General features: G+C 39.1%; 1 protein-coding gene across 2 annotated transcripts; it reads right to left on the reverse strand.

Annotated features, from left to right (window-relative positions):
* Positions 1 to 1617: 1617 nt before the first annotated feature.
* On the reverse strand, positions 1618 to 18393 carry LOC127628746 (NF-kappa-B essential modulator-like). Of its 2 annotated transcripts, XM_052105605.1 has the most exons (15): positions 18135 to 18393; positions 16112 to 16293; positions 15717 to 16009; positions 15525 to 15590; positions 12436 to 12615; positions 11933 to 11994; positions 11681 to 11728; positions 11424 to 11526; positions 10727 to 10842; positions 4687 to 4839; positions 4491 to 4581; positions 4164 to 4307; positions 3926 to 4062; positions 3612 to 3682; positions 1618 to 2273 (listed from the first exon to the last, which is right to left on the reverse strand). In XM_052105605.1, exons 2-15 carry the CDS (start codon positions 16287 to 16289, stop codon positions 2110 to 2112), a joined length of 1806 nt encoding a protein of 601 aa, XP_051961565.1. In that variant the 5' UTR covers positions 16290 to 16293; positions 18135 to 18393; the 3' UTR covers positions 1618 to 2109. The 2 variants fall into 2 exon arrangements, with proteins under 2 accessions (XP_051961565.1, XP_051961566.1); XM_052105606.1 differs by lacking the exon at positions 11681 to 11728.
* Between the last annotated feature and the right edge of the window lie 9155 nt (positions 18394 to 27548).

The raw sequence follows: 27548 nt of genomic DNA on the forward strand, positions 1-27548 counted from the left end.
ACAAAACGAGACATTTGAGGACGTCATCCTCCTGGGCTTTTGGGAAACACTGATCCACATTGTTCTGACATATTATAGACCAAACAACTAATTGATTAATCGAGAAAATATTCAACAGATTAATCGACTATGAAAATAATCCCAAATCCCTAATCATTATGTACAAGTGCATTGCATTGGAAGCCCTGGATATAAGCCTTCCTCTCTATCTCTCTTAAATATTTTTGTTCTCTCTGTTTTGTCATTTAGTAAACTTTATAGATTTCAACCATATTATTCCTTCTTGGGTCTCTTTAACAAGAACTTAGATTAATGTATGAATTAAATAGTGATTGTGTGACCTATGATGAGGGAACAACCAGTGATACCCTTGGTAGTACCATCAAATGATAGCCTATAGCGATGTCATCAGGATACACATACACCGGTAGGCAGTGGCCCACCTTACCGGGTGACCACGTCGTGGTCCACCAGAATTTATAGTTTACCCACCTCTTTTTTTTTACCACTACACCTCTGGCTGTAACATAACAAAATCTGGGAAAAGCCAAGCGCTGTGAATACTTTCTGGATGCACTGAATTTTTTTTCTCATGTCTCATCAGTTGACTACTCATCTCAATAACACAAAATTGAAAATGTTTTACCTTTAACCCTAAAATTTAATCAAACTATGTTATGCCATAATATGTATAACTAGGACTATAGTAAAATATTAAACTATATCAGATGTTACAAAAAAAAACAGAAGAATTCCAAATGCCCCCACACTTAGCCACCCTTAATTTCCATCCTGGATTACATTGATACTTATTGATAATAATGACAATTTAATGAAAATCTTTGAGGAATATAGACATTTCTGGTTGCATTCGAATGTCTGCACTCCACTTCTTACCAATAATTTGGAATTATTTCTATAGTGAGACAAAAGTATTTGGACAAATAAAAATGTAAAAATGCCATTGTATTAGATGACAAAATATCAAAGAAAGTGTGATCTACAAACAAATAATGTTACAACTTATAACTTTTCCCAGAACTAACTCTTGCCATTCATTGAATTCACTTTAGGCTCATACAAGTGTAGTTCATCACATTAACTATGGACATGTTCCACTAAATTTGACAACCAGAAAGTGTCTAAATACTTTTTCTTCATTGTTGAAATATACACACACAGTTTTATTTTACCGGTATTATTTAAAACCTAACAAACTTATATTTGTGAAATGTTTTGCCTGCAAAATGTGTTTGTGCAATCTTTCTTTAAAATAAATTTGACTAGGTTTGAAATTTTGTTATCAAATGCAATTACATCTCCAAATTTTAGTGTCCCTTAAAGCTGACACGTGTAACTTTTCCTGCATTAAACTACTTTCTCCTATCCCACAGTAGTATGCAGACATGTACAAGTAAACACCACTTCTCTGTGGTGCTATAAAAATTGAGCGAACTGTCCAGTCCGATGCAGGACTATCGGTTCCATAAACTGCAAACAGGGGGCTTATTCAGAAGGCGTGTTCAGTGATGCAGAAATTACACACATCAGCTTTAAGTGTGTAAATACTTTTTTGGCCACTCTATGTGCAAAGAAACAAATTAGATAAGATGCTCATAATATTCATACTTTTATTTCTTTAAATCTATCCATAACAATAGTCTGTACAAAGCTGATTTTTCCATATTCACGTTGGCTGATAATACACAATATTAATACAAGCCAGTATGAATCCTCAATAGTGCATACATTCAGAGAAACAAATACCACAGGTATAAGGGAAACATGGTCACTGTCAGATGTGTGCAGACGTAAAGCAGACACAAACATTCACACGTGCAGTACATTATACTATGCGGTCACAGAAAGGCAGTACAGATGAGCTTACTAGAACATTGTGGCAGCACTATAACCACAAAGATACAAATATCTGCCATGTGTCTTCTTTAACAAGTCACTCTGCAGCAGAAGTAAATGTTCAATGTCTACAGATTGCTCTTGTCTTGTCTCTGGCATGTTTTAGATCTCTCTTGTTTTGTTTTTTGTTGTTTTTTTGTCATTGTAAGAGTTCAAACTGATGCTAGGAAAACACCTGAACATCTAGTCCTCTCACTGGATACAGTCCATGACGTGAATCTGCAGGGTGTCCATATCTGGTGCCTTGTACATACATTTGGGGCAGCGATAATCAGGCAGCTCATCTTGATCATCTTCTCTTCTGCGTGCAGACGGAGGTTGGGCTGGATTGAACATGGCCGGTCTTTGGAAGGGTGCTTGAAAAACAATTGAAATTTAGACCTCAAACAATGTAAAGAGTAGAAATGCCATAATGCACTAAATCAAAGACTATATTACTTCTGTTAGACAATTACATAGACTCCTTAAGGAACCCTTGTGCATCAATTAAAAAAAGTTACACATAGGTTCATTATGGACAAAAATGTCCATGTCCAAAAACTGTCATAAAAATATTATAGATTTATATTTTTTTCCACTTTCACTGACATAATTTTTTTAACCAGCATCAGCTCTAATCATAATTACCAAACATTCATTTATTTTCAGAATTTTAACCCTTTAAACGCTGGTTTGTTTACATAATGCCACTGTTGTTTTTTAGGAAAAAATGAAAAATAGTAATTATTTTCAATTTAATAGATGCTAAGCAGAATTTTTTTTTCTTTGATTATTAGAGCCTCGGATATGTCAATGATTAACAACAACATTAATTTTGATGCTTTCATATTTTTTATGCAGTATCAGATTTAAAAAAAGCTACCACTCAGGTCCATAATGGACAAAAATGGCCATGTCAAAAAAGTGTCATAAAAATATTATAGAATAATATTTTTTTCTACTTTCACTGACTTATATTTTAACCAGCATCAGTTCTAATCATAATTACCAAACATTCATTTATTTTCAGAATTTTAACACTTTAAACGCCGGTTTGTTTACATAATGCCACTGTTGTTTTTTATAAAAAATATAATAATTATAATTATTTTGAATTTAATAAATGCTAAACAGAATTTTTTTTGTTTTTATTATTAGAGCCTCAGACACATACAAACCACACTCTGAAATCCATACCAACACACTCATACAATTACATATTCATAATGTATCTAATTGGCTCTATAATATGCATAAGCCAAAAACAGCAGAAAACAACAACAAAAGCGATGATATGCCAAACCTGAAAAAATGGCACGATCTGGTAAAAAATATTTAAAATGTAAATTTTGAAGCCTTGCCAACATAATGAAAGCATGTTAAACAAGATTGCATAATTTTATAGTTAAATGGCACTGGGATAAAAAATTGCAGTTTTAATGGGTTTCAATGGGGCATTTTTGTCCAAAACGACGCTAAGAGGGAGTATTTTGTGTAACTAGTGCAAAAAAATTTTTTTTTAAAGGAAATAGGGTGAAATATTAAACTTCCAATAAAAATTCACACCTGTGGAAAATTTTATGCAGTTAGAATTAACACAGACAAAGTTATCAAAACACCAAAACTGAAAAAGCCAAAAATGTCCACAAGGATGCACAAGGGTTAAGGAAAAAAGGAATGAATATAAAAACATGGATTGGTGTATGTTTTACCACCTGGAGGTGGCAGAAGTGGTCGAGGTCTGTAGTCCTCCAAATGCCTCTGTTGCATCTCCTCTATGCGAGCTCTGTGAGGTAACAAGCACATATTACCCATATCAATTTAAATCTTAAACAAGACAAAAATTACAAGATTCTCTAAATGGATATGAAGATTGCAAGTTCCCAAGTTTCCACTTTTACTCTGATCTAGAATCAGTTTTGTCATCAGTGTTGTAATAAAGGGATGATCAGTGTACAGGAGTAAAAGCTTCACACAGCAAAAACGTATCAAGTACACAAACGTTGAGGTTTTCAACCTCAACTCGTACCGTGAGGTTCCCTCCTGTTTGAGTCTGTCTATCTCGGCCATTGTCTTTGTGAGCTCCTCTTGCAGTTCCTCTTTCTTCTGATGCAGTTTCTCCCTGGCTTCCCTCTCAGCCAGGAAGTCCATCTTATAGATCTCTGCCTGCAAAAAGAACATTTCTGTTATCGTTTTACAACAGTGAATAACATAAGATGACTGGAGAGGTCCAAGCATGTTTCTGATGATGGTATGCATGTGTTCACCTGAGCAGTTAGCACTGGTATAGTCTCTAGAGTAGCTCTCAGCTGTTCAGTTTCTTCCTTAAGTTTATCGATGAGATCCTGTTTCAGGGCGAGAGCTTTCTCTGCCTCTACTAACCTGTTAGCCAGAGTATCTGCCTCTCCGCCCTGCAATGGAAATGCCACACAAACTATGTGAACATTTGTATACTCACAAGCCACACTGTCCCATTTATAAAGGTGCTCACCACAGAGTAGTGTTCTAGTTTTCTAGATTGAGGCATGTAAATGTGAAATACGGAAAGTTTAAGCTTCTTTTTTTATTTTGGATAAATATACCAAATAACAAACCCGGTGATTAGCTTGCTTTTCATTTTTAAGTTTGTTGTCGTAATCCTGAAACAGGCACGTGTATGCATGCTGGAGCTGGGCCAACTTCCTCCTGGATGAGGAAGAAAAACAGGAATTGTGGGTCAGTGTTACACCTGTAACAATGAAGAAAAGGGAAGTTGCCTTTGGTATGGGCCTCTCCGTCATCAGAACTAACCTCTCCTCTACAATGATGAGCCGCTCGTTCTTCAGTGCAGTTTCCAGGTTCTGTGTCTGCAGGAGAAGATTGTCCACAGTCACACTGTGCTGCTTCTTCTGCTGCTCCATCTCCCTCTCTAAAATCTGCAAGCGTTCTGTCTTCTTGCTCAGCCTGGAAGAGTACAGTAAACAGGCCTTGTAGCTACAGCAACTCATTATTATATACACAACACTGGCATAAAACAAAGGGCAATACAATTATATCTCAATATTGTTCAGCATTTTGACAAAATATATCATGATATTTAAGTGTCTGCTCTGCTTTTGCTTAAAAAGAAGACAGCCATTGTTACAAAGTAGATTCAAAATGTTCAATGTAAGAATTAAAACCAGTAACAACCTAGATAAATTAAGACTTGCTTTCCACATGATGAATGGTTTAATAATTTAATTTTAATTTATATGCTGTTATATCAATATAACAATACAAAATAATTAACAGCACCTACATATACAGTCAGGTCCATAAATATTGGGACATCGACACAATTCTAATCTTTTTGGCTCTATACACCACCACAATGGATTTGAAATGAAACGAACAAGATGTGCTTTAACTGCAGACTTTCAGCTTTAATTTGAGGGTATTTACATCCAAATCAGGTGAACGCTGTAGGAATTACAACAGTTTGTATATGTGCCTCCCACTTTTTAAGGGACCAAAAGTAATGGGACAATTGGCTGCTCAGCTGTTCCATGGCCAGGTGTGTGTTATTCCCTCATTATCCCATTTACAAGGAGCAGATAAAAGGTCCAGAGTTCATTTCAAGTGTGCTATTTGCATTTGGAATCTGTTGCTGTCAACTCTCAATATGAATTTGTAATATGGCACTTTTTGTACCACTGTCTCCCTAAGATGATTCGCTGATGTTCTTCCTATTTTGTAAGTCGCTTTGGATAAAAGCGTCTGCCAAATGAATAAATGTAAAATGTAAATGTAAATATGAGATCCAAAGAGCTGTCACTATCAGTGAAGCAAGCCATCATTAGGCTGAAAAATCAAAACAAACCCATCAGAGAGATAGCAAAAACATTAGGTGTGGCCAAATCAACTGTTTGGAACATTCTTAAAAAGAAAGAATGCACCGGTGAGCTCAGCAACACCAAAAGACCCGGATGACCACGGAAAACAACTGTGGTGGATGACCGAGGAATTCTTTCCCTGGTGAAGAAAACACCCTTCACAACAGTTGGCCAGATCAAGAACACTCTCCAGGAGGTAGGTGTATGTGTGTCAAAGTCAACAATCAAGAGAAGACTTCACCAGAGTGAATACAGAGGGTTCACCACAAGATGTAAACCATTGGTGAGCCTCAAAAACAGGAAGGCCAGATTAGTTTGCCAAACAACATCTAAAAAAGCCTTCACAGTTCTGGAACAAAATCCTATGGACAGATGAGACAAAGATCAACTTGTACCAGAGTGATGGGAAGAGAAGAGTATGGAGAAGGAAAGGAACTGCTCATGATCCAAAGCATACCACCTCATCAGTGAAGCATGGTGGTGATAGTGTCATGGCATGGGCATGTATGGCTGCCAATGAAACTGGTTCTCTTGTATTTATTGATGATGTGACTGCTGACAAAAGCAGCAGGATGAATTCTGAAGTGTTTCGGGCAATATTATCTGCTCATATTCAGCCAAATGCTTCAGAACTCATTGGACGGCACTTCACAGTACAGATGGACAATGACCCGAAGCATACTGCGAAAGCAACCAAAGAGTTTAAGGGAAAGAAGTGGAATGTTATGCAATGGCCAAGTCAATCACCTGACCTGAATCCGATTGAGCATGCATTTCACTTGCTGAAGACAAAACTGAAGGGAAAATGCCCCAAGAACAAGCAGGAACTGAAGACAGTTGCAGTAGAGGCCTGGCAGAGCATCACCAGGGATGAAACCCAGTGTATGGTGATGTCTATGCATTCCAGACTTCAGGCTGTAATTGACTGCAAAGGATTTGCAACCAAGTATTAAAAAGTGAAAGTTTGATTTAGGATTGTTAATCTGTCCCTTTACTTTTGGTCCCTTAAAAAGTGGGAGGCACATATACAAACTGTTGTAATTCCTACAGCGTTCACCTGATTTGGATGTAAATACCCTCAAATTAAAGCTGAAAATCTGCAGTTAAAGCACATCTTGTTCATTTCATTTCAAATCCATTGTGGTGGTGTATAGAGCCAAAAAGATTAGAATTGTGTCGATGTCCCAATATTTATGGACCTGACTGTATATTTCAATATATGAAATATGCCAATCAGAGATTTCTATTAATATTTTTTAATTATGGAAACGAACCGTTGAATGTAAGTTAGGATCACTACTTTACTATTATTCTGACATTTCACATTCTTAAAATAGAGAGATTTTATTTATTTCAGCTTTTATTTCTTTCATCACATTTCCAGTGGGTCAGAAGTTTACATACACTTTGTTAGTATTTAGTAGCATTGCATTTAAATTGTTTGTACTTCGGTCAAACATTTTGGGTAGCCTTCCACAAGCTTCTCACAAAAAGTTGCTGGAATTTTGGCCCAATCCTCAGGACAGAACTGGTGTAACGTGTTACCTGTGGATGTATTTTAAGGCCTACCTTCAAACTCAGTGTCTCTTTGCTTGACATCATGGGAAAATCAATAGAAATCAGTCAAAACCTCACAAAACATATTGTAGACCTCCACAAGTCTGGTTCATGCTTGGGAGCAATTTCCAAACACCTGAAAATACCACGTTCATCTGTAAAAACAATACTAAACAAGAATGAACACAATGGGACCACGCAGCCATCAAACCGCTCAGGAAGAAGACAAAGTCTTTCTCCTAGAGATGAACGTAGTTTAGGGCGAAAGGTGCAAATCAATCCCAGAACAAAAGCAAAGGACCTTGTGAAGATAGCCATAAAAAAGCCAGACTACAGATTGCAAGTGCATGTAAAGCCAAAGATCTTACTTTTTGCTAAATTGTCCTAATCAGTTAGGAGGGGGATAAAGACGAGTCGGAGGCGTCAGTTCAATAGAGAAGGATAGAGACACGCGTGGCCACTGTGTGTGTGTTTATGTTCTTTAAGTTAATTTATGTCATTAAAGTTATGTTGACTGTTCTGCCGGTTTCTGCCTCCTCCTAGCCCATCCTGAACCGCATTACATCAAAGTATTGGAGTGACCATCACAAAGCCCTGATCTCAATCCATTAGAAAATTTGTGGGCAGAACTGAAAAAGCATATATGAATAAGGAGGCCTACAAATCTGACTGTTACACCAGTTCTGTCTGGAGGAATGGGCGACAACATATTGTGAGAAGCTTGTGGAAGGCTACCCAAAATGTTTGATCCAAATTAAAACAATTTAAATGCAATGCTACTAAATAGTAAAACAGTATATGTAAACTTCTGACCCACTGGGAATGTGATGAAAGAAATAAAAGCTGAAATAAATCATTCCCTCTACTATTATTCTGACATTTCACAATAATCTTCATGATGCACCTTTTTCATCTTGCCTTCATAATTGTTGACGAAATCAAAAACACCTGTCAATGAATGTTTTCTGACGAGGTTAACACTGGGCTGTACATAATGTAAAAATAATAATGTCTTCAAATGAATTTGTATCAGCCACATCACGAGTTTCACCTCTTAAATTGATGAATGTCGTACAATACAAACAATAGTAGATAAAACACTTGAATAATCATATTAAAATATGATGGTAACTGGTGGTTGTTTGTTATCCATGTAAAAGCGTTTTGAGCATACTGTCAGAAAAGCATTATACGTGTAAAATGCATTTATTAAAAATATGTAAAATAGAGTGTTATTTATCTTCACCAAAGCAAGTAATATTTCTTTTTTAAATGTTCAGTCGTATAAAATAATAATAATAGCAACATTAAAATAGCACATTATGACTACAGCTCTGAATATCTTCTAGTCATGATCACATACAGGCAATAAACTCAAATCACGAGATTAATCCACCAGAGTCTATATATATTTATTTGGAACTTTACAAACAATTAAATTTTCCTCAAGAAACTTGACATCTTCTGAAAGTGGTACATTTTTTTTTTTAATTAATCGCAATGCCCCCGGATTGCAATAAGGAAGATTCCTGAGAAATGCAAGCTTGTAGTAATAATCGTTTACCCCAGAGGGCAGTAATTGAAATTTCAGCAGTATGGGCAACACTCAGTTTATACAGTGCACAAAACCACCCATCAGCAGACACACAACACAAACAAGCTTTACGTTCTTGCGTTCAAAACATTTGATGGAGCACAAATCCGAACTAAGGGATCTCATGACGTGTTCCAAGTATTAAACTATATTTAACTTGACACAGTGACCTAAAACATCGCCTCTTATGTTTATGACGCAACGCACCCGAGATGCTATACAAGCATGTCTGACGCTTTTACACTTATGTATAAAACTGTAAAAAACAAATAAAACGTCTTTATAAAGCAAATAAAAACTAGTTAAAATAGAGGTACGTACAATCAAACAAAATTTTCTCCAGAATACTACAGCATGGACACATTCCCAAAAAATGTGAAGGGCAGATTAATCTACAGCATTACTGAAGGAGCAAAGTGGATCTATTTCAGGGAGCATGTTTCTTAAATAAAGATTGACTGGGTAAAAACGGTGTAACAGTTTTAAGGATGCCTCCGTAACCTTATTGGTAATTAAATATTTGTGAGGTAAAGACCATACGACCTGCGTCAGACATGCTTGTGTCGCATCTCGGGTGTGTTGCGTCATAAAAGTAAAATGTTTAGGTCACTGTGTCACGTTAAATAGTTTAATACTCAATCTTTAAACACATCTCTAGATCCCTTGGTTCGCACGTTTATGTTGTGTGTCCGCTGAAGAGTTGTTAATGTTTTGTTCACTGTAATAAACTGCGCGTTGCTCACACAGCTGAAATTTCACTTACTGCCCTCTGGAGTAAACAGGTGGTACTACAAGCTTGAATCTCTCAGGAAAGCATTGCGATTAAATGTGTTAATTGTTTTAACGCTTTATATTTTGTAAAAAAACCACTTAATTTGGCTCTAAATGATTTAAGTTGTCATTGTAGAGAATATCTGAATAGCTGAAAGCAAACATGTCTGGTTTGTTTCCTATTAATATCTAACATCATTCAAACTTAATTTTATTAAGGGTGATGATGTGTAGTTTAGAAAATCTGCATGGCAGACAACACAATTGTTGGTGCATGACACGTTGTTTTAGCGGTTTCCTCGTCAGTGTTGGTTGGAATGTCAGGCTATCTCCCCATTTGTGATTTTTAACTTCGAGACACTACCATAGCACTTTAAGGTATAAAACTCAAAACTCAGTAGAATTCAAACAGGTCAAAACTTCGTGCTGCGATAGAGAGAAACCGGATTGAGTAGCATGACCCCACTTTAAGCTCTTCTGTCTGTGGAGCACAAACAGTAAGCCTGGACTTGTGGGCACATTCATGCGTCATATAACACGCACGACAATCACGTAAAACACAGCTGCGTGTGTCAGATGAGAAGCTTATTTAATTACAACGCAAGATGAATATAATTTAATTTGAATGTCATTGAACATTTTCAGTAGACTACCTGATAATCTCTGTATCTTCAATTTTCTCAGCTGCATCCGTCTTTCTCTTCCATTTCTCAGACAGAATGTGTACCGCGTACATGTGATGTGAATAGAATTAGGTGTACATTTCTCACGCGGTGGCGATTTTGCATATATATCACTATATATATGTAGCATTACCGCGATACAGACAATAATCCAAAAAGTATGCCAAATTTCTACCAGTTTATCATGTATACCGGTACATCGCCCACTCTTAAGAAATAGTCTATTAAATCATCTACGTCTTAATACTCTCATAAAAACAAGGATCACACAACCACTCTATATGTTAGCAATGATTGCACTGATGAAAGAAAATTTGTGAATATCCTATAGATTGCTTCAAACATATACAAAGATGTCATGATTCACTTACTTATCCTCTAAATATAGTCTCTCTGCTTCACTTTTCTCCAGCCAGTTTCGCCGTTCATTCAGCTCACCAACAAGAGACGTGACTTGAGCTCTCAGAGCTTCACTGTCCTTTGTCAGCTACAAATGCAAAGATGGTACCTCACTCATCCAACTCTACAGTAACTGCAGCCATTACACAACATATACAGAAGTGTCATTTGCCAGATAAAACAAAAGCCGTTCCAAAACCAAGTGAACCATCTACCGAAACAGCATTTTAAAGCATCATAGTGACACTCTCCATGCTCCCTGGTTGTTCCAAAAGGTAAGCAGCAAAATAATGCTGACTTATAAGATACTTAATTTTAAGGCAGCATCGCATAAACACAGTGAACATATTTAATTCAATATAAAAGTCCCATCTTATAATAACCTTTTTTTTAATTATTACAATTTAGACTTAAAATAATTTACAATTACACCAATTTTGTGGTTATTAGAGTATTCCATCATTAGCTTAGCAACAAGCTCACAACAAACTTAAACAGAATCAACTGCAAGCATTTACAGAGTTTTTATGGATGTAGGCCTTTCCAGATCACTCACTTAGGAGGTTCTATTATGGTTAGGATGCTGACTTAGAGGGTAGCTGCCTATGATAGTGAGGCAGATCACTAGGTTTTCAAACAGAGCTAAACATTTTATCTGTGCTCATGTACCTGAACAAAGTCCTTCTCCTTCTGTTTGAGAAGTGCCTCAATTCTTTCTCTCTGAAAAGAGTTCTTCTGAAGGCTGTCCAGCTTCTCCTGGAGCTCCCTGTATCTGCACCACAAAAAGACACAAACACCATTAAGTGCCCTGCTTCCTCCAAGTTCACATCTAAATATTACTTTCATTCCATTAAAAGACACTATGCTATGCCAACACCAATGAGGGGTCTGGATGTTCATGCACACAGACATATGAATCCCCTCACCTGCCTTGAGTACCCTGAAGCTGCTCTGTTAATTTAGCCAAGTGAGTGCTAAGTAGACACATGGGTTAAGGCATTAAGACAGAGAACAGAAAGATCCAAAACCATTCATATTAAATTAGAAAAGGGACACCACTTGAGATTTATTACCAAGCATGCAGAGTTGCGAAAGTATAACTAGGTTTCCCCTGCATTATCAGGTCATTATAAACCTCTAATGTGAGAGATCATAGTAAATCGAACATGTGAAAGTACCTCTCTGCAGAAACAGTTAGAGCGCATGTCTGTTGGACTGAATCTTCAGTAACAGCAACATTCTGATAAGGAAGAGTTAAACAGCGTTACTTCATCAAATAAAACCAAAATTATCTGTCATCAACTAAGAGCAGCTATATATCATCCTATGAGGTGATATATAAGCAGTGATTGCACTTTTAAAACAATTAAAGAATCAAGTCTTTTAGAATTAAATTTCAAGCAGTGACTTTTGTTTTATGACAACATTTTATTCGAGAGCCTACATGGAATACTTAAATTAATTTGACACACTACAGAACTACGCACATAACTGAAAAATAAAGGTGAATTTTTTTTTTTTAAATAAATAGTGCCAAGAAACAATATCTAAAATAAACACTTTTGCTTATACACATACATACATGCATACATATACACATTTACGTTAAGTCTGAAAAAAAGTCAAATATACATATGCTAAATCTAATTTCTGCATTACATATGGATACAAAATGTTCTACCTGAGCGAGTTTGGATCGTAACTGCTCCACGGTGGCGGCAAGGTTTTCCCTCTCTTTCTCACTCTCTGTTTTCTCCTTCTCCAGTTCTTCATTCCTCCTCCTCAGTGCTCTCATCCCTTCATCCATCTTCTCTTTGTGGCTTTTCAGCAGTTTTAGAAATTCATTAGAGCCCTCAGCAGGCTGAAGAGTTGAGAGATGGAAGATTTGGAAAAGATGAAGGAAAATATCAAATTACCATTGACCAGCTCATTAAACACAGATCTTAGCTTCAAGGATGTATCAGGTCAGCACAGACCAGTTAACTCCAAGTAATGAAGTCATCCCAGTCAGCCTGAAGTTGACTATCCGCTTACCACGTGATTTATAAAAGGGCGCCTGTACATACAGCAGGTGTGGAGCACTCAAAATGCAAAGTGGCTCAAATGTACTTTGATAAATGTTTAATCAAATGCTACAGTAATCTGCAACAGATGCAACCTGGCCTTCAAATATAACAAAAATACTAGTACTATGCATTATCATTTAAAAAGGCATCCACTGACGCAAGCGATTTTCATGATTTTCAACATGATCCAACATGAGCCACAGAAGTTTGCATTAGTAACACTATTCTGTCACCCACTGATGACACACATGCACACAAAAAGAAATGACTTAGTTGGACACATGGGGCTCTATTTTCAAAAGTGCAGAAAGCAAAGCGTTATGAGCAAAAGTCATTTCTGAAAATGTGTGTGTAGGGGGGATTAACAATGAACATTATTCAGAGCTATGATACATACACTAAAAGTGGTTAATATTCTGTATAATTACTACTGTATCATTAATAACATTTTAACATCAAGGCTATTTAACACATTCATTCTTATACAGATATTATTTATGTTAATATTATTATTAACTACATTTTGTTATTTTAGTGCTGCAGCACAACACCAAACTAATGCAGTGCATAAGAAGCAGAGTGCCCGTCTGTGCGTGATTATGGTACGAGCATTCGCCACTGATTTGACAAAATCTCACAATGGACAGAACCAAACAAATAATGTTCAGCAAACTATACAGTATAATGGGGCTTTTCCACAGCACCGTACAACTCAACTCGACTCTTGAGGGTTTTCCACTGTGGATAGTACCTGATACCTGGTCATTTTTAGTACCACCTCGGTCGAGGTTCCAAACGAGCCGAACCGCTACTATATGTGACGTCAAAAACCAGCAGATCACTGATTGGTCAGGGAGAATCGTCACTACCAGCATCACTGGATTTTCAACACGGGACATCAACCCGCTAGTCTTAAAGTTAGCTACAGCAATAGCAGTATCCTTTGTTTGCGTGACTTTCGAATTATAAAAAGTGCGCAATACCACGCCCTGGTCAATAAACAAGATGCAGACGTTCCTCTTTTCAGCGACGAATGAAACGAAAAAGTATTTCAGGAAGTGTCTCAGCACACGGCTACCACCGGACCTACCAACAGTGTAGAAGAAAAAAAAAAAAACTTATGTGACTACAGAACCATCAATGAAAAGTGTAAGTGGTTCGACCAAATGGACACTATCTAGACCAATGGGAGGGAGAGTGCCCTGAACTCAGCCACAGCTGGAGTCCATGATGGAGGATGGTACATTAACTCTATCCTCCACTTGAAAGCTTCACTTTATTTAGATGACGAGCTACTGGAAAGCTTGCTTCTAAAACAACCCGGCCAATTTAACTGTTACACTTATGTAAAATCACCATGCAACAACTGCTTTAAGCAGCACAATGAGCTAATAGCTAAAAGCTAGCGGTCGTGTTATTGTTTTGTGTCGCGTTTAAGATGATGTCACGGCAGTAGAGGCGGCGCAACTATGACGATCAGCCTATAATCCCACCCACGTTGAGGCGGCACTAAACAGCAGTGGAAAAGCAAGCTTAGAAAAGTGAAGTGAGCAGAGTCGAGTCGTAACGTGCAGTGGAAAAGTGCCATAAGTGCGTGCTGATTAGGGATGTGCGAGACTAGTCGACTAAATGGTTCTGATGCTGTTAGTCGACACTGGAATTACTAGTCGATTCATATTTTCATATGAATTTTTCCCATTAAACTGTTCAATATTTCTGCACATTTACATTTGGCTTTATAATTTTTCAGAGGCTGCACTTAAATTACGGTCATATTAATGTTACAAATTTTAACACAAATATTATTAAAAAAAACATTTTTAAAAAAAGAGGATCTCAGGGGCCTGGGTAGCTCAGCGAGTATTGAGGCTGACCTCTGGAGTTGCGTGTTTGAATCCAGGGTGGGCTGAGTGACTCCAGCCAGGTCTCCTAAGCAACCAAATGGTCCCGGTTGCAAGGGAGGGTAGAGTCACATGGGGTAACCTCCTTCTGGTCACGATTAGTGGTTCTCGCTCTCAATGGGGCGTGGCAAGTTGTGCGTGGATTGCGGCGTCACAGCGGTGTCATGCACAACGAGCCACGTGATAAAATGCGCAGATTGAGTCTCAGAAGCAGAGGCAACGGAGACTGTCCTCTGCCACCCGGATTGAGGTGAGTAACCGTGCCACCACAAGGATCTACTAATTAGTGGGAATTCCAAATTGGGAGAAATGGGGAATAAAATGTTTTTTTTTCTCAAAAGAGAGGTTATCTGGAGCAGATGCTAAGTTTAATTTCACCGCAGGCTGCGCGTGCTTCTTCCCTCTCTCCCTCGCGGCGCGTGCAGGAACATTTCCTCTCGCTGGACAAGCATTTCAGCTAAGTAGCTATGATATCACTTCGGTGGTGGTGCTGAAAGCAGATGGCTTGAAAGTCGCTATGGATGTTTTCACATTTCAGTCTTTAAATCCGTGCGGTGCATTGACCGAAAGAACATCAGAATTAAATTGCACTTGCCCCAGTCCATTGGTGCCTTCCGTGCACAATTTCACCAAATCCACTTGAGCCTAGACTTAGCGAATGCTTGCACGAAAATATCAAAACTTCATGGCCATGTCCATTGACTTGCACATATGACTTAATGCATCGTGCTGTGCTTAGCACTAGCACTTTTAAAATAGGGCCCACTGACATATTACAAATATTTAGAAGCATGGTAAATTACCAAACTTTGAGGCATTTTGTCAGTGTCTCCTACAGCTCGATCTGTCAAAGCAGCTTCATTTAATACCTGTGGGATAAAATAAAAAGGGATATTAACTTATCCTCTCAATAAAATGACAGGTTCCTACAAGTTACCGATGATCATTGAAATAAAGTATTTTCAAAGTGTGTCTGGTCATAAATAGGAACGTACTTCTGGTGTGTCCACGAGGGCATTCTTCTCTGTATTGGTACTCTTTAGCTCTTGGTCCTGACCTTGACTTCCAGTCTCTTTAGAGATGTCAACATTTTGACTTCCTGTTTGAATTATGCTTTGGTTGAGCTGCCCTAACAAGCTCTGGTTTTCCTGCGCCAGTCGCTGCACTAGGGTTCTGGCCTCACGAAATCTACAGCTCAGGAACTCTCGTTCCTCCCTTGACCTCCTTTGCCATCCCTCCATTTCTTCACATCTCTCTTTAAGAGCATCATTGCTTCGCTTCAGCGCCTCTGTGGAACATTTACCAATTCAAAGTTTAAACATTCAGAATTTATGCATCGTTTTCAATAAATCAGTTGCACAGAGTGGCACAGACCACTTCGTAGTCTCACCTCGAAGCTGGTTATTATCTGTAAGTAGTCGCTGAACCACCTCATTTCCTGCCAATTCAGGTGGGACCCTCAGAGATCCCTGTGAACTGGCCATCAGTGACCCCTGACCTCCGGCTCCCACAGTTTCCTCTCCCGTCAACTCCCACTGTAGTTCCCCTGATGGCTGCGGCTGGACCATGACTCTAAGAAAGAGAAAACAGCACATAATAAATATTTAAAGCTCACCTTTACTACAGTTTTGTGCTTGTCTGTTGAAGTAAACACAAGTCACAATATTACATAATCCAATGTCCAATATGCAGTGGCGGCCTTCTGCGCTCGGGGGCCTGTTTCAATAACTAATATGGGGCCCTACCCATATAAAACATAAACATAATAGAGCAGAAAAAGCAAGGATTCCTGTTGGTTTCCATCAATGGTATATTATTTTATTACATGCACTTTCAGCTTCATGAACAGGCAGCTCAACATAGAAATCATCCAACCTTATTTGATTAAAACTATATAAAATTTATACAGCGTTTTGGAATAAGCCTCGTTCTTTCACGGACGGCAACTTCTCTACTTAATTGATTAGCGCAGTATATTTCCAGCTGTCTGGGCTGACATAAAATAAACAGCACAAACATCCCCTCAACTTAAATTATTACCAAAAGTAAAGAAGAAAACGTGTCTGACTGACAATGAACCGAACTTATCATAAATACAATGATGAGCGCGTTATTTCAGCACCGTGGACAGCTGAGCTCACCTTGCGGCGGGCGAAGATTTCACCGTAGCCCTTTTCAGAAATCCACCCTTCTGTGTTTGAGTGCTGAGAATGCCCTGATAAGTTCATCTTTGTCCAGCGATTTTGTCACCTCGTGCTCAATTGAAATCTGAGCCAGAGCTGACAGCCGCTCCTGGAGCATTGTTGACCTCTGGTGTGTTTTTATTAGCTTCAAGCGAGAGAAACTCCTCTCTCCGCTTGCTACAGTCACAAACAATGTTTGGTCATCATTATTGCCAGCAGTTTGAGTAGAAGACGGATAATCTGAATGTTGGCTAACATCCTGTGACGGGGGTTCGGCCACTGCTGTCGCCGGTAGGGTTACAGATGCTGGACCAAAGAAAGAGGTCACTTTTGGTAGACTGAATAAAGCTTTTCTTTTGTTGTCCGATATCTTACGTTTTTCAGCACCACTGGCATATGTACGTTTCATTTTTTTCCTGCTCAAAATAACATTTGAACTTAACGGCAAAAAGGCAAAGGTATAAATAAATAAACTACCGGTATTATACCTCAGATCACTAAGCCGTTCGTGGGGCCGGTAAACGTCGCCATAGTAACCGCGAGTTCGACCAATCAGAGACGTCAGTGTTATGCTTAGGATTGTGGGTCTGGGTAGTGTAGTATTTCTCCAGAAGATCGCAAATAAAACACGTTTATCTTAAAACAAGGTTGTTTTCATACTGACTTGTGATTTTTATAGGAGCAGAAACTTTCGTTTCACAACTGAAATGGGGGCCCCTTGGAGGGCGGGGCCCGTTTCAATTGAAACGGGTGAAACATAGGTAAGGCCGCCACTGCCAATATGAATATACAATGGATGAATTCTGCTTCAGTCACAAAGCAAAACAGGCACTTCTGCCTTAAAAGGGCAAATCTAGGCCGCGATATTCTCCAAATCGTATTAACGTAAATACATATTTTACACAATTACACCATCCGTTCTCTTATCTATCGACAAATCCACACTCGAAAGAATCGGTGAGGACTACTTTTAAGGTGACATTACAATTTAATCGTCAGATTTCTTTTAAAATAACTTATTATAATGCTTCGACCATGCGAGAGAACTTAATCTCTCAACGTTTTGTTTACAGGCTAGTGACAGCGTTCAGCTAACTCCACGACTAGCATCAGTGTGTAAAAACACCATTCGGAGATTCAAAGCCCCGTAATAACACGCTTCAATTGGTTCAGATATACATAAATGTTGTAATAAACATATCGTAGGATATAACTGGAATGCAATATTACCTTGTTTAACCCGTGTGGACAGTGTTTTAACTCTCTGTGCTAACACAGATCGCTGTGAGGATGACTTCTGTCAAACAAACACGGCCCCGTTAATAATCAGCCACAGGCACTCAGCGCGGCCAACATCTTCAACCTCACCGGGTAGGGAACTCAGAATCAAGATTGAACCAAGTAAATCAGATGAAAAGTGTCCACAGAAGCTCGGACTGTCGAGGAATTCCCCAGCCAAACTTCCGCGCTTCATCACACCGCGCTCAGCTTCCGGGTAGTGGAATTATGGGAAGATATGACAGAAGTGTTTACAGTTAAAACTACTTACAAGAAATGGTCTCCAAGACAAATTTCATTCATTTCCTCCAATAGACCAAAGATTATAGCACCTGTTTGGAGAACATTGTCAATACAAAAAGAGTGTGTGTGTTATATATATATATACACTTTGCTGTGGCAATATATATTTTTTATAAATATAAAGTTTAAACTACTGGTCATAAGATAACAAATAGAAAACAACCTAAGTTTCCCGAAATGCAAAAAGGACATATAATTGATCTGTTTCTCACCCACACATATTATATCACTTCTGAAGACATGGACGTATGGATTATTTTAATACTGCCTTTATGTGCTTTTTTGAGCTTCAAAGTTCTGGCCGCCATTCACTTGCATTGCTTGGGCCAACAGAGCTGAAATATTCTTCGACTGTGTTCTGCAGAAGAAAGAAAATCATACACATCTGGGATGGAATGAGGATGAGTAAATGATGAGAGAGTTATTGTTGTTGCCCCATTTCTCCCAATTTGGGATGCCCAATTCTAAAATTCATAATTCAAATATATTCCTTTAAGACCTTTCAGCTTTAAAATTTTAGTTTGAGTTTTAGATTGAGAAAAGAGTAATTAAACCCCAGCCTCAATGGTCATGCATTTTTGTGCTTGCTCTTAGCAGACTGCTGAAATCTGATCAGGTGTCATTTAAAGGGAACTAGCCATTAAGATTATGATTCAACTTTATTGTCATTGTGCCAATGAAATGCAGTTGTTTTCACATATACCAACTAAGCTGGGGTCAGAGCGCAGGGTCAGCCATGAAACAGTGCCCCTGGAGCAGATAGGGTCAAGGGCCTTGCTCAAGGGCCCAACAGCGGCATCTTGGCAGTGCTGGGCTTGAACCCCCAACCTTTCAGTCAGTAACCCAGAGCCTTAACCGCTGAGCCACCACTGGCCCATTAAGGGAATACCAGATTCAAAAGGCCACTACAAAGAAAACTTATTAGACGTTTTCCAGTTGTATTTATACAATAACATTAAAAATAATTAACATTAATTGATAAATAAGAGCACTTAAAATGTATACTTTAAAAGCTGCAGGTGGTTGCTTTAATCAAATACAGATCATAACATCCATAACAAAATCACAGAATGACACTAACCATCAAAACAGAAAAAATATACATGACATTTTCTCATATCAAACATTACAAACAAATAACCTTTTAATTAATATTATTAGTATTATTTTGTTTATGTCAGGTGTGAAATAAAGTTATAAAGCTTTTAGAATAGTCAAAAAATTATGAGATTAAACTAGTACATTCTGAGAATAGAGTTAAAATAATGAGAATGAAGTTGTAATATAATTAGAATAAAGTCATAGCATTTACCTTAGCATTAGCTTTATGACTTTTAAGATTAAGATTAACTTTAATCTTGTAATGCTACAACTTTATTCTTATAATTTTACAACTTTAATTTCATAATGCATAATAATGGTAATGCTACAACTTTATTCTTGTAATTCTGGTAAAATGTTTTCAAAATATTATTACTTTAATCTTGAAATATCTCATTACAAAGACCTTTAATATTATCAGTATTATTTTGTTTATGTCATAAATTAACTTTTGAGCTCTTGAAATATTTGTCAATGTATTTGGGTCACATAATAAGATGATTCAACATTCAACATAAAATTTCAAATCTAGTCAATAATATGTAATTCCTCTTGTTTGGATGTCTTCTATTTGCCAGAACAAAGCTCTCATTGGTTCAAAGACTTTTTATGACCAAAACAGAAAGTCCCTACAGGGACTTCAGCTGAGAGAAAAGCTTTTGACTAGCTTTTGTTCTTCCTCACTCTTTTGAGAACAGCACATATATATATCACTGCAGCAGCAGGCCACAGACGTACAGAATGGAGCGATGAAGATATTGATGACACTCATCAACAGTGACCTTACACAGGGCAAGCAGGTGTGACATCACACACCTAACAGCAAAAGACAAGAATAGAATTAGTCAGCATGAGTTTGACAAGTAACTTGTGATTAGTCAGTTCCTTTCAGAAAACTATGACCTTCACGGGAAAATGTGCTTACCATATGTGCATACAGGCCAGCAGGGCAAAAAGACAGCCACAGAGGCAAGAGACAGGAACAGCACACAGCGCAGACAGCAGTAGCCCCACAGCTGCATTGACTCAAAGGCAATTCCACTGTACACCCACACACGGTCATAGCTATGTGTAGAGGCAGGCTCTGCCAAAATGTCACTGAACTCTACCTGGTGTCACAAATGAGGAGAAGTTACATATAGTTTCCAAAGCTAGGCAATTGAAGCATATCAGTGTTTCCCAAGTCTACACCTGCAGGTTCCCACATTTGGGATGTTTCCTTCAGTTCAAACATGTACTATTGGTGGTCTTCCTGGGAAAGAGTTGGGAAAATACAATGATGATTTCAAGAGTAAATTTGTAATATTATGAGGATAAAGTCGTAACAGAACCCTGCAACCGATTCTTCAAGGTTATCAAAACATAGCATAACACGGTGGTACACTGGCAAGTAGAGCAGAAGCCGTTCTTTTTGAATGGATCTTCATGGAAGTGATGCTTCAACATTCTGAATATGTTTTTGTGAGAAAACAGCTCATCAACTAAAGGGATCATGACATAAGGAATACAATTTTCTTAATCTTTTGACATGTAAGAGTTCATTGTACTATAAAAACATACTGTAAGTATCAGAACTCAAAACTTCATTTTCACTCCAAAAATAGCATTTTTTGAAACCAAGCTGCCAAAACGACTCATTCTCCACTTCCTCCACACTGTGATGTAACACTGTGGTAGACCGTTTGGATGCTTTTCTGGCGATCTGCGCCTCAGTGTACCTATGCGTAAGTGTCATGTTTTACCGGGCTATGGATGTGTGGATGTGCAAATATCAGCTTGGACTGCTTGTGAATCAGTCGTTATATGATTCAAGCTTTGCAAAGGAACTGTTGAAGAATGAGACAGTTAAAAACAGTTGGACTTGTCAGCAAAACCATGAATAAACGGTTTAATTCATGAATATTTCAAATATCATGACTGTTTGATAGTTATGGTGTTGATGTGCTTGAGTGAACAGTGTAAAATATTCGGATGCAATGTGTTGGAAGTGCATTGTGTGTAAACCCTGAAATGTAGTTTTATAATGTTGTGGAGAGCTTGTTTATTGTCTTCTGACGCATTCAAATAGGGCTGCACGATATTAGCCAATCAGAGCAGTGGGCATGGAAAATGAACCTTTATTAAACTAAACTATGACAGTTTTCGTGCAAAAAACTTTATTATCAGTGACATTATCAGTGTACCCCAGGGAAGATAATACAATTATTAAAAAAAAGCATTTCACAACCCCATTAAACGAGCAGCAGCACCAAAACCAAGTGTTCCCTATCGATTCAGTTCACTCAACATAAGCCATACCATAAGCACTATGGGGAAATGTCTTTCCACGACCTTATTGAAACCTTTAAACAATCACAATCATCAGAGCCCCACCCCTTTAGGTGCACATTAGTCCTATATAAGTGGGTGCTCTCAGTCACCATTTCTTCAAAATGTTTTCCATGAAGACTGCAAACTTCATCTTGGAACCCTTTCTGCTTCACCGTCGATATACACTTACAGCAGACAGGATGACTCGGCACCTGTACTCAGCGCCTGCACCAGAGAGGCTGTCCACTCCCCTGTGTGTTCCGTTGAAGAGTAATCCTCTTCACCGTCGAAGACACTCTAGGTGTTTATCATTGCGGCTCTCCCTTTTAATATATATATATTAAGTGGATGCCGCGGTGGATGGTTTGAAGCCTCCACACGTGCTATGTGTCCGTGACAACGCGCTCAAAAAGCCACGTGATAGAATGCACGGGTTGACGGTCTCAGACATGGAGGCAGCTGGGATTCATACTGTGCCACCCTGATTGAGGCGAATCATTACACGGCCACGTGGACTTAAAAGCACATTGGGAATTGGGCATGCAAAATTGGGAGAAAAAAAATATACATATGTACTGTACATTTTCAAAATGGACTAAAAGAGGCGCTTGCGTTATATGCGTCTTTCTAAAGATGTCGTTCTGCAAGTATTTTCTATGCGAACGGCACATCCCGCCAACTGAGGAGTATGAGAGCTGTGTTCACTGTCTGGGCCACGCCCATGCATGAGCAGCTCTCATGGAGACAGACTGTGTTCACAGCGAGGGCATAAATCTCCGGATCAACCTCGATCTGAGGGAAGGCCCAGCCTCTCGTGCCCTCCCACCCACCTCTTCAGTGTTGAGTCCCGAGGGACCACATGAGACATGGCGGGGCAGTGAGGTTGAGCTGGAAGTCTTAGAGTAGGATTTCGTGCTGGCACAAGCCCTGCGAGCCTCCCGTACTTCCGATCTAACATCCTCGCTTGTGTAATATGCGCATGATGAGCTCCAGCCGTCTTTTGAAGTGCACGGCTTCGTTAAGTTTGGCGACGCTGACGATGATACTGTGTCACCTTGCGAGGGTGGTTGAAGAGCTCGGTCTTGAGTGGTCCCCTCCAGAAGAGCCAGAAAACTGTCACCTGGATGAATGTTTTTTGCGACCCGGCCGTCGTCAACAGGCTGCAGTCCAGAGGACCACATCATTCTTCCCTGAGGTCCATACGGAGCTCAAAGACCTGGTGTGCACCTTACTGAACGCATTCAGGTTGGAGGCGCTGCCGTCCTCCATATAAAGTGCACCACGCATATAAAAATAACTATTCAAATCTTCCTCCTGTAGAACAGGCGGTTACAGCTGACCTCTGCCATAATACTGCCATGGGATGGAAATCCTGCCTACCCTTCCAAGCCATGTCAATTACATCCACACAGGCTGGATGAGCTTATACAGCAGTGGGCCAAGCTGGTTCAGCACTTCACAACATTTCGGTGCTACAGGTTTTTCAAGCTAAGCTTCTTCAACAAATGAATGAGCAAGACTCTGATCCAGAGCTGTTCAAAGAGCACCGCACCACTACAGATTTGGCGCTGTGAGCCACGAAACTATCGCTCAGGCCATCTGCAAAACAATGAGCAACCTGGTGGTTTTGGATCAGCATATTTGGCTAACTCTCATGGAGATGTGTGATGCAGAGTAATTCGCCCTCCTCGACACCTCTGATAGTCTCTTTGGCCATGCCGTAGAAAGCTTTTCAGAGCCCTTTATCAAGGCGCAACAGAAATCTCAAGCGTTAAAACACTTTCTACCAAAAAGAAGAAACACTTCCCCTTTCCCGGCATGCTCCCGATATAAATTTGGTCAGCGCCTGGCAAAGAATTCATTTCTTGCTGCCCCAGCGCAGCCGAAAGCTACTAATGAGCCATCAGTAAAGCCATACAAGCCATGGCCCAAGTGTTAGCACCTGCCGTCTCAGTGCGAAAACACGCAGACAAAAAAAGTCCAACTGGGTAACAGAAACGTTACTGACATGCCCAGCTCTGTGAACAGGAGTCCAGAGCTCACTGTTATTTATGGCCCTGAGCCGAAGGAGGCTCGATTAGAGGCACACAGTGTTTCTCCCCTCTTTTCCATTACTGTTCACCAGGAACGGGGCATTGTACAAAATGTTGCTTCTGTGTGTATTACTCAAACAGATAGTGTTCTCGCAAAAGAGAAAAAGAACCCGTTGTACAAACACGGGACATTCACACATTCTCAGAAAAAGGGCAATTTTCTCTTCACGTCTACATCGCACCTGGTGGAATTGCGCCGGCCTTCTACAAACAGGATGTTATGCTGGGTCCGATTTTCAGAAGAAAAGGGATGCAGCCAACACAGGTTGGGGTGCAGTGTGTGATGGATGCCTGACTTTTGGCACCTGGACAGGTGCTAAACGGGCATGGCACATCAATCACCTAGAACTACTGGCTGTCTTTCTAGCTTTAAGAGCTTTTTATTCTGACATTGTGAATCACTACGTGCTGATTCGTTCAGATAACACAACAGTAGTGGCATACATAAATCACCAAGGTGGACTACGATCGCCACAATTAATGAGCATGACACAATGCCTCCTCCAATGGAGCGAGTGTCATCTCCTCTCCTTGCATGCAACACATGTCCCAGGCCGTCTACATTTTAGAGCGGATCTGTTGTCATGACAGGGAGCATTACAAGGGGAATGGAGACATCATCCTCAGACAATGATGAGGATTTGTGAAATATTCGACAAAGCGGAAGTCGACCTATTCACCTCCGTGGAGAATGCCCACTGTCCCCTTTGGTACTTGTGGGAATATAAATTTAAGAATGAGTTTAAGAATATGTTTTTTATTATATGTGTATCAGACTTGGTAGTTTAGAGAAGCAACATCGTCAGCTGTGCTACACTGTTAAAAAGAGTTGCTAAGTGGAGGTCTCTGCCAGATCCTGTTCACCTTTTTGTTAGTCAAACAAGAATGGCTTACTGAAGCCATCACCTTTGGTATGTGTTGGCTCTTGGTGCCTCTGTCCCAGCCACTGAATTGAAGACAATTGTTCATGATTAAATCATTGTCTGCTTAATGTGGACCTGCTTTTATCTCTCTGATAATTAAGTAGTCTGAGTGATATAGTTATGCTGATTGGATTAAGGGCTGGTAAATATCCTGAGTCTGGGAAGGGTTCCTACAACTGCTAACTTCCTTAGCATACTTTGTTAACAGTTATCAACTGAGTACTTTGTCTTCACTTGAAGGACTGCCCACCAAAATGTCTATAAAACTACAATGTAAGTCTCACTTAGTTAGACTTGATGACTGCAGCGCTATGCAGCACATTGTCAAAAATGTCTGCTGAAGCCGTACTCCAAGTCTCCTGGTCTTCACTTCTGAGTTTCCAACATACTCCATGTCCCAAGCCCCACTGAGCGTGGACACGCTGGCTCACAAATGGTCGGTGAAATGCAAGTATGCGTTTCCCCTGGAGCGCCGCCTCCATTCTGTCATCAGAAGTCCAATCAGTTCTGGTTTCTGGAGATGTTAGAAATACTAGATAGCCCTCCATGGGAAATACCACTGAACAAGGCACGGTTTGGCATCCCTAGCCAGAGTTGTGGAACCTATATGTGTGGCCTCTGAACGGAACACGTTGGATTAGCCAGAATTGGCTCAGTCTGTGATGAAAACTGGAGGCTGGCTTGTCATTTAAAATACATTAAACCTATAAAAGGCTATTTGCCTAAGGATTTATCAACACCCTTCAAGGCTCAGGTGGTTCGTTTGCAAGCCTTCTTTTTTCCACCATGTAATTCGCATAAAGAACAATCTAAGCATATGTTATGCCCGGTGAGGGCATTGCATACATGTGTTGAGTGCGCACCAGTCAGCTTAGGCTGTCGGATCAGCACTTTATTTGTTATGGAGGATGCACAAAAGGAATGTCCGTCATCAAAATGAAAGCTCTTTCTCTGGATCATTGATGTAATCGGCCTCGCTTATGAATCACAGGGCATGAATTGCCTTATTGGCATCAAAGCGCATTCAACCAGAGACATGACCTCTTCATGGGTGTGCACAAATGGTGGGTCCTTGCAGGACATACGTTTGGCAGCAGGACGGTCCTCGCAAAACACGTTTGTGAGATTTTATAACCTGGACGTGGAATCCATCTCCTCACATGTCCTCTCTGTATAGAGTGATTCTTACATTCAAGCGGGTGAGCCAAAGCCCTTATTATGGGTGGGCTACTGACTATAATTAACACAGCCACCTGATTACATGCTGTTGAACTGCCTGTTGCCCAAACAAACTTGTGCCCTTTTTAAGTACGGGCTTCCCTGTCATTTTACACAACCGCCTGCATTCAGACAGTTGTAAATTTCCCATAACGTGACAAGTACTTTCATTATAATAAATCTTCCTTCCCGACTGGGCTCAAGAAGGGATTAATTCATACTATATGACTATATAGTTAATATATCAATTCTAAGTGCTCCCCTCCTGGCTCAACTTGAGTGTTTTTCACTTACGGTATTCTCATGTCAATCACCTTTCCGCAAGACTGTGGTACTCCTATAAGAAATAAAAACTACTTTTCCAACCATGTTGTGAGAGGGTTAATAAACCATACTGTGTATATCTATATGGTTCATATAGACCCCAAACTACATTCATTTCCATCTGGAAATAGTGGTACTATTCATGCACACTTTAATATAACTTATAAGTCATCGGCCTGCGACTCCTTATAATACCTATATTTTAGTGTTATAACTCTGGGAGTGTTGAGAATAAAGTTGTAACATTATGAAATTAAAGTTGTAGTATTATTAGAATAAAGTCATAGCATTTGCCTTAACATTATTAAAAATAATGTAATAAGGTTAATGCTATGTCTTTAATCTTGTAATGCTATAACTTTAATCTCATAATGTATGCTAGAGGTAATGCTACACCTTTATTCTAGTAATTCCAATTTTATTCTCAAAATATTACTACATTTACTTTGCAATATTACTGCTTTCTACGGCCTATTATGAGAATATTCTCAAAATATTACAATTTTATTCCCTTAATGTTACAAATATAATCTTGAAATCATAATTGCTTTTATAAATGGCACAGAAATGCTGTCATAGCAAACACTTTACATTAAAATTTAGAATTTAAATTATTGCTGTTTGTTTTTTATTATTTTAGTAGTTGTATGCACACATTTTAATTGAGTACTAAAATGGTAGCTACAAATCCAAGTATAAGTTTGAGTACAAGTTTGAGTGCTGAACAATAGAGAAAGGATTTTATGTAAAGGTGCAATTTAAATTGAGGTTATGAGTCAGTGAAATGCTCCGTGTCTTTTTTTTCTGAAGATTGTGATGGATTCCAGTGTTTAGGTAAAGTTTCCATCCCCTGAAAAGGAATTAACCTCTTATCTTATGCTGTTGACTAGAGAATAGCATGAGCCAGAATGCTCTATGTGAAATAGTTTGACACTAATAGAGCCCTGTCTGTAGTAATAAAATCCCTAGTTTACAGCTCTCACCTTTAAGTGTTTGTTGACACCACAGTGATCCCTGATATCAACGTGAGTGAGCGAGGGCTGGGGAGTGATGGAGGGGCTGGAGGTGAACTGTGGGAGGAGGTGGAGGTGAGG

The sequence above is a fragment of the Xyrauchen texanus genome, chromosome 35 (assembly GCF_025860055.1).
Source record: "Xyrauchen texanus isolate HMW12.3.18 chromosome 35, RBS_HiC_50CHRs, whole genome shotgun sequence".
Lineage (NCBI taxonomy): Eukaryota > Metazoa > Chordata > Actinopteri > Cypriniformes > Catostomidae > Xyrauchen > Xyrauchen texanus.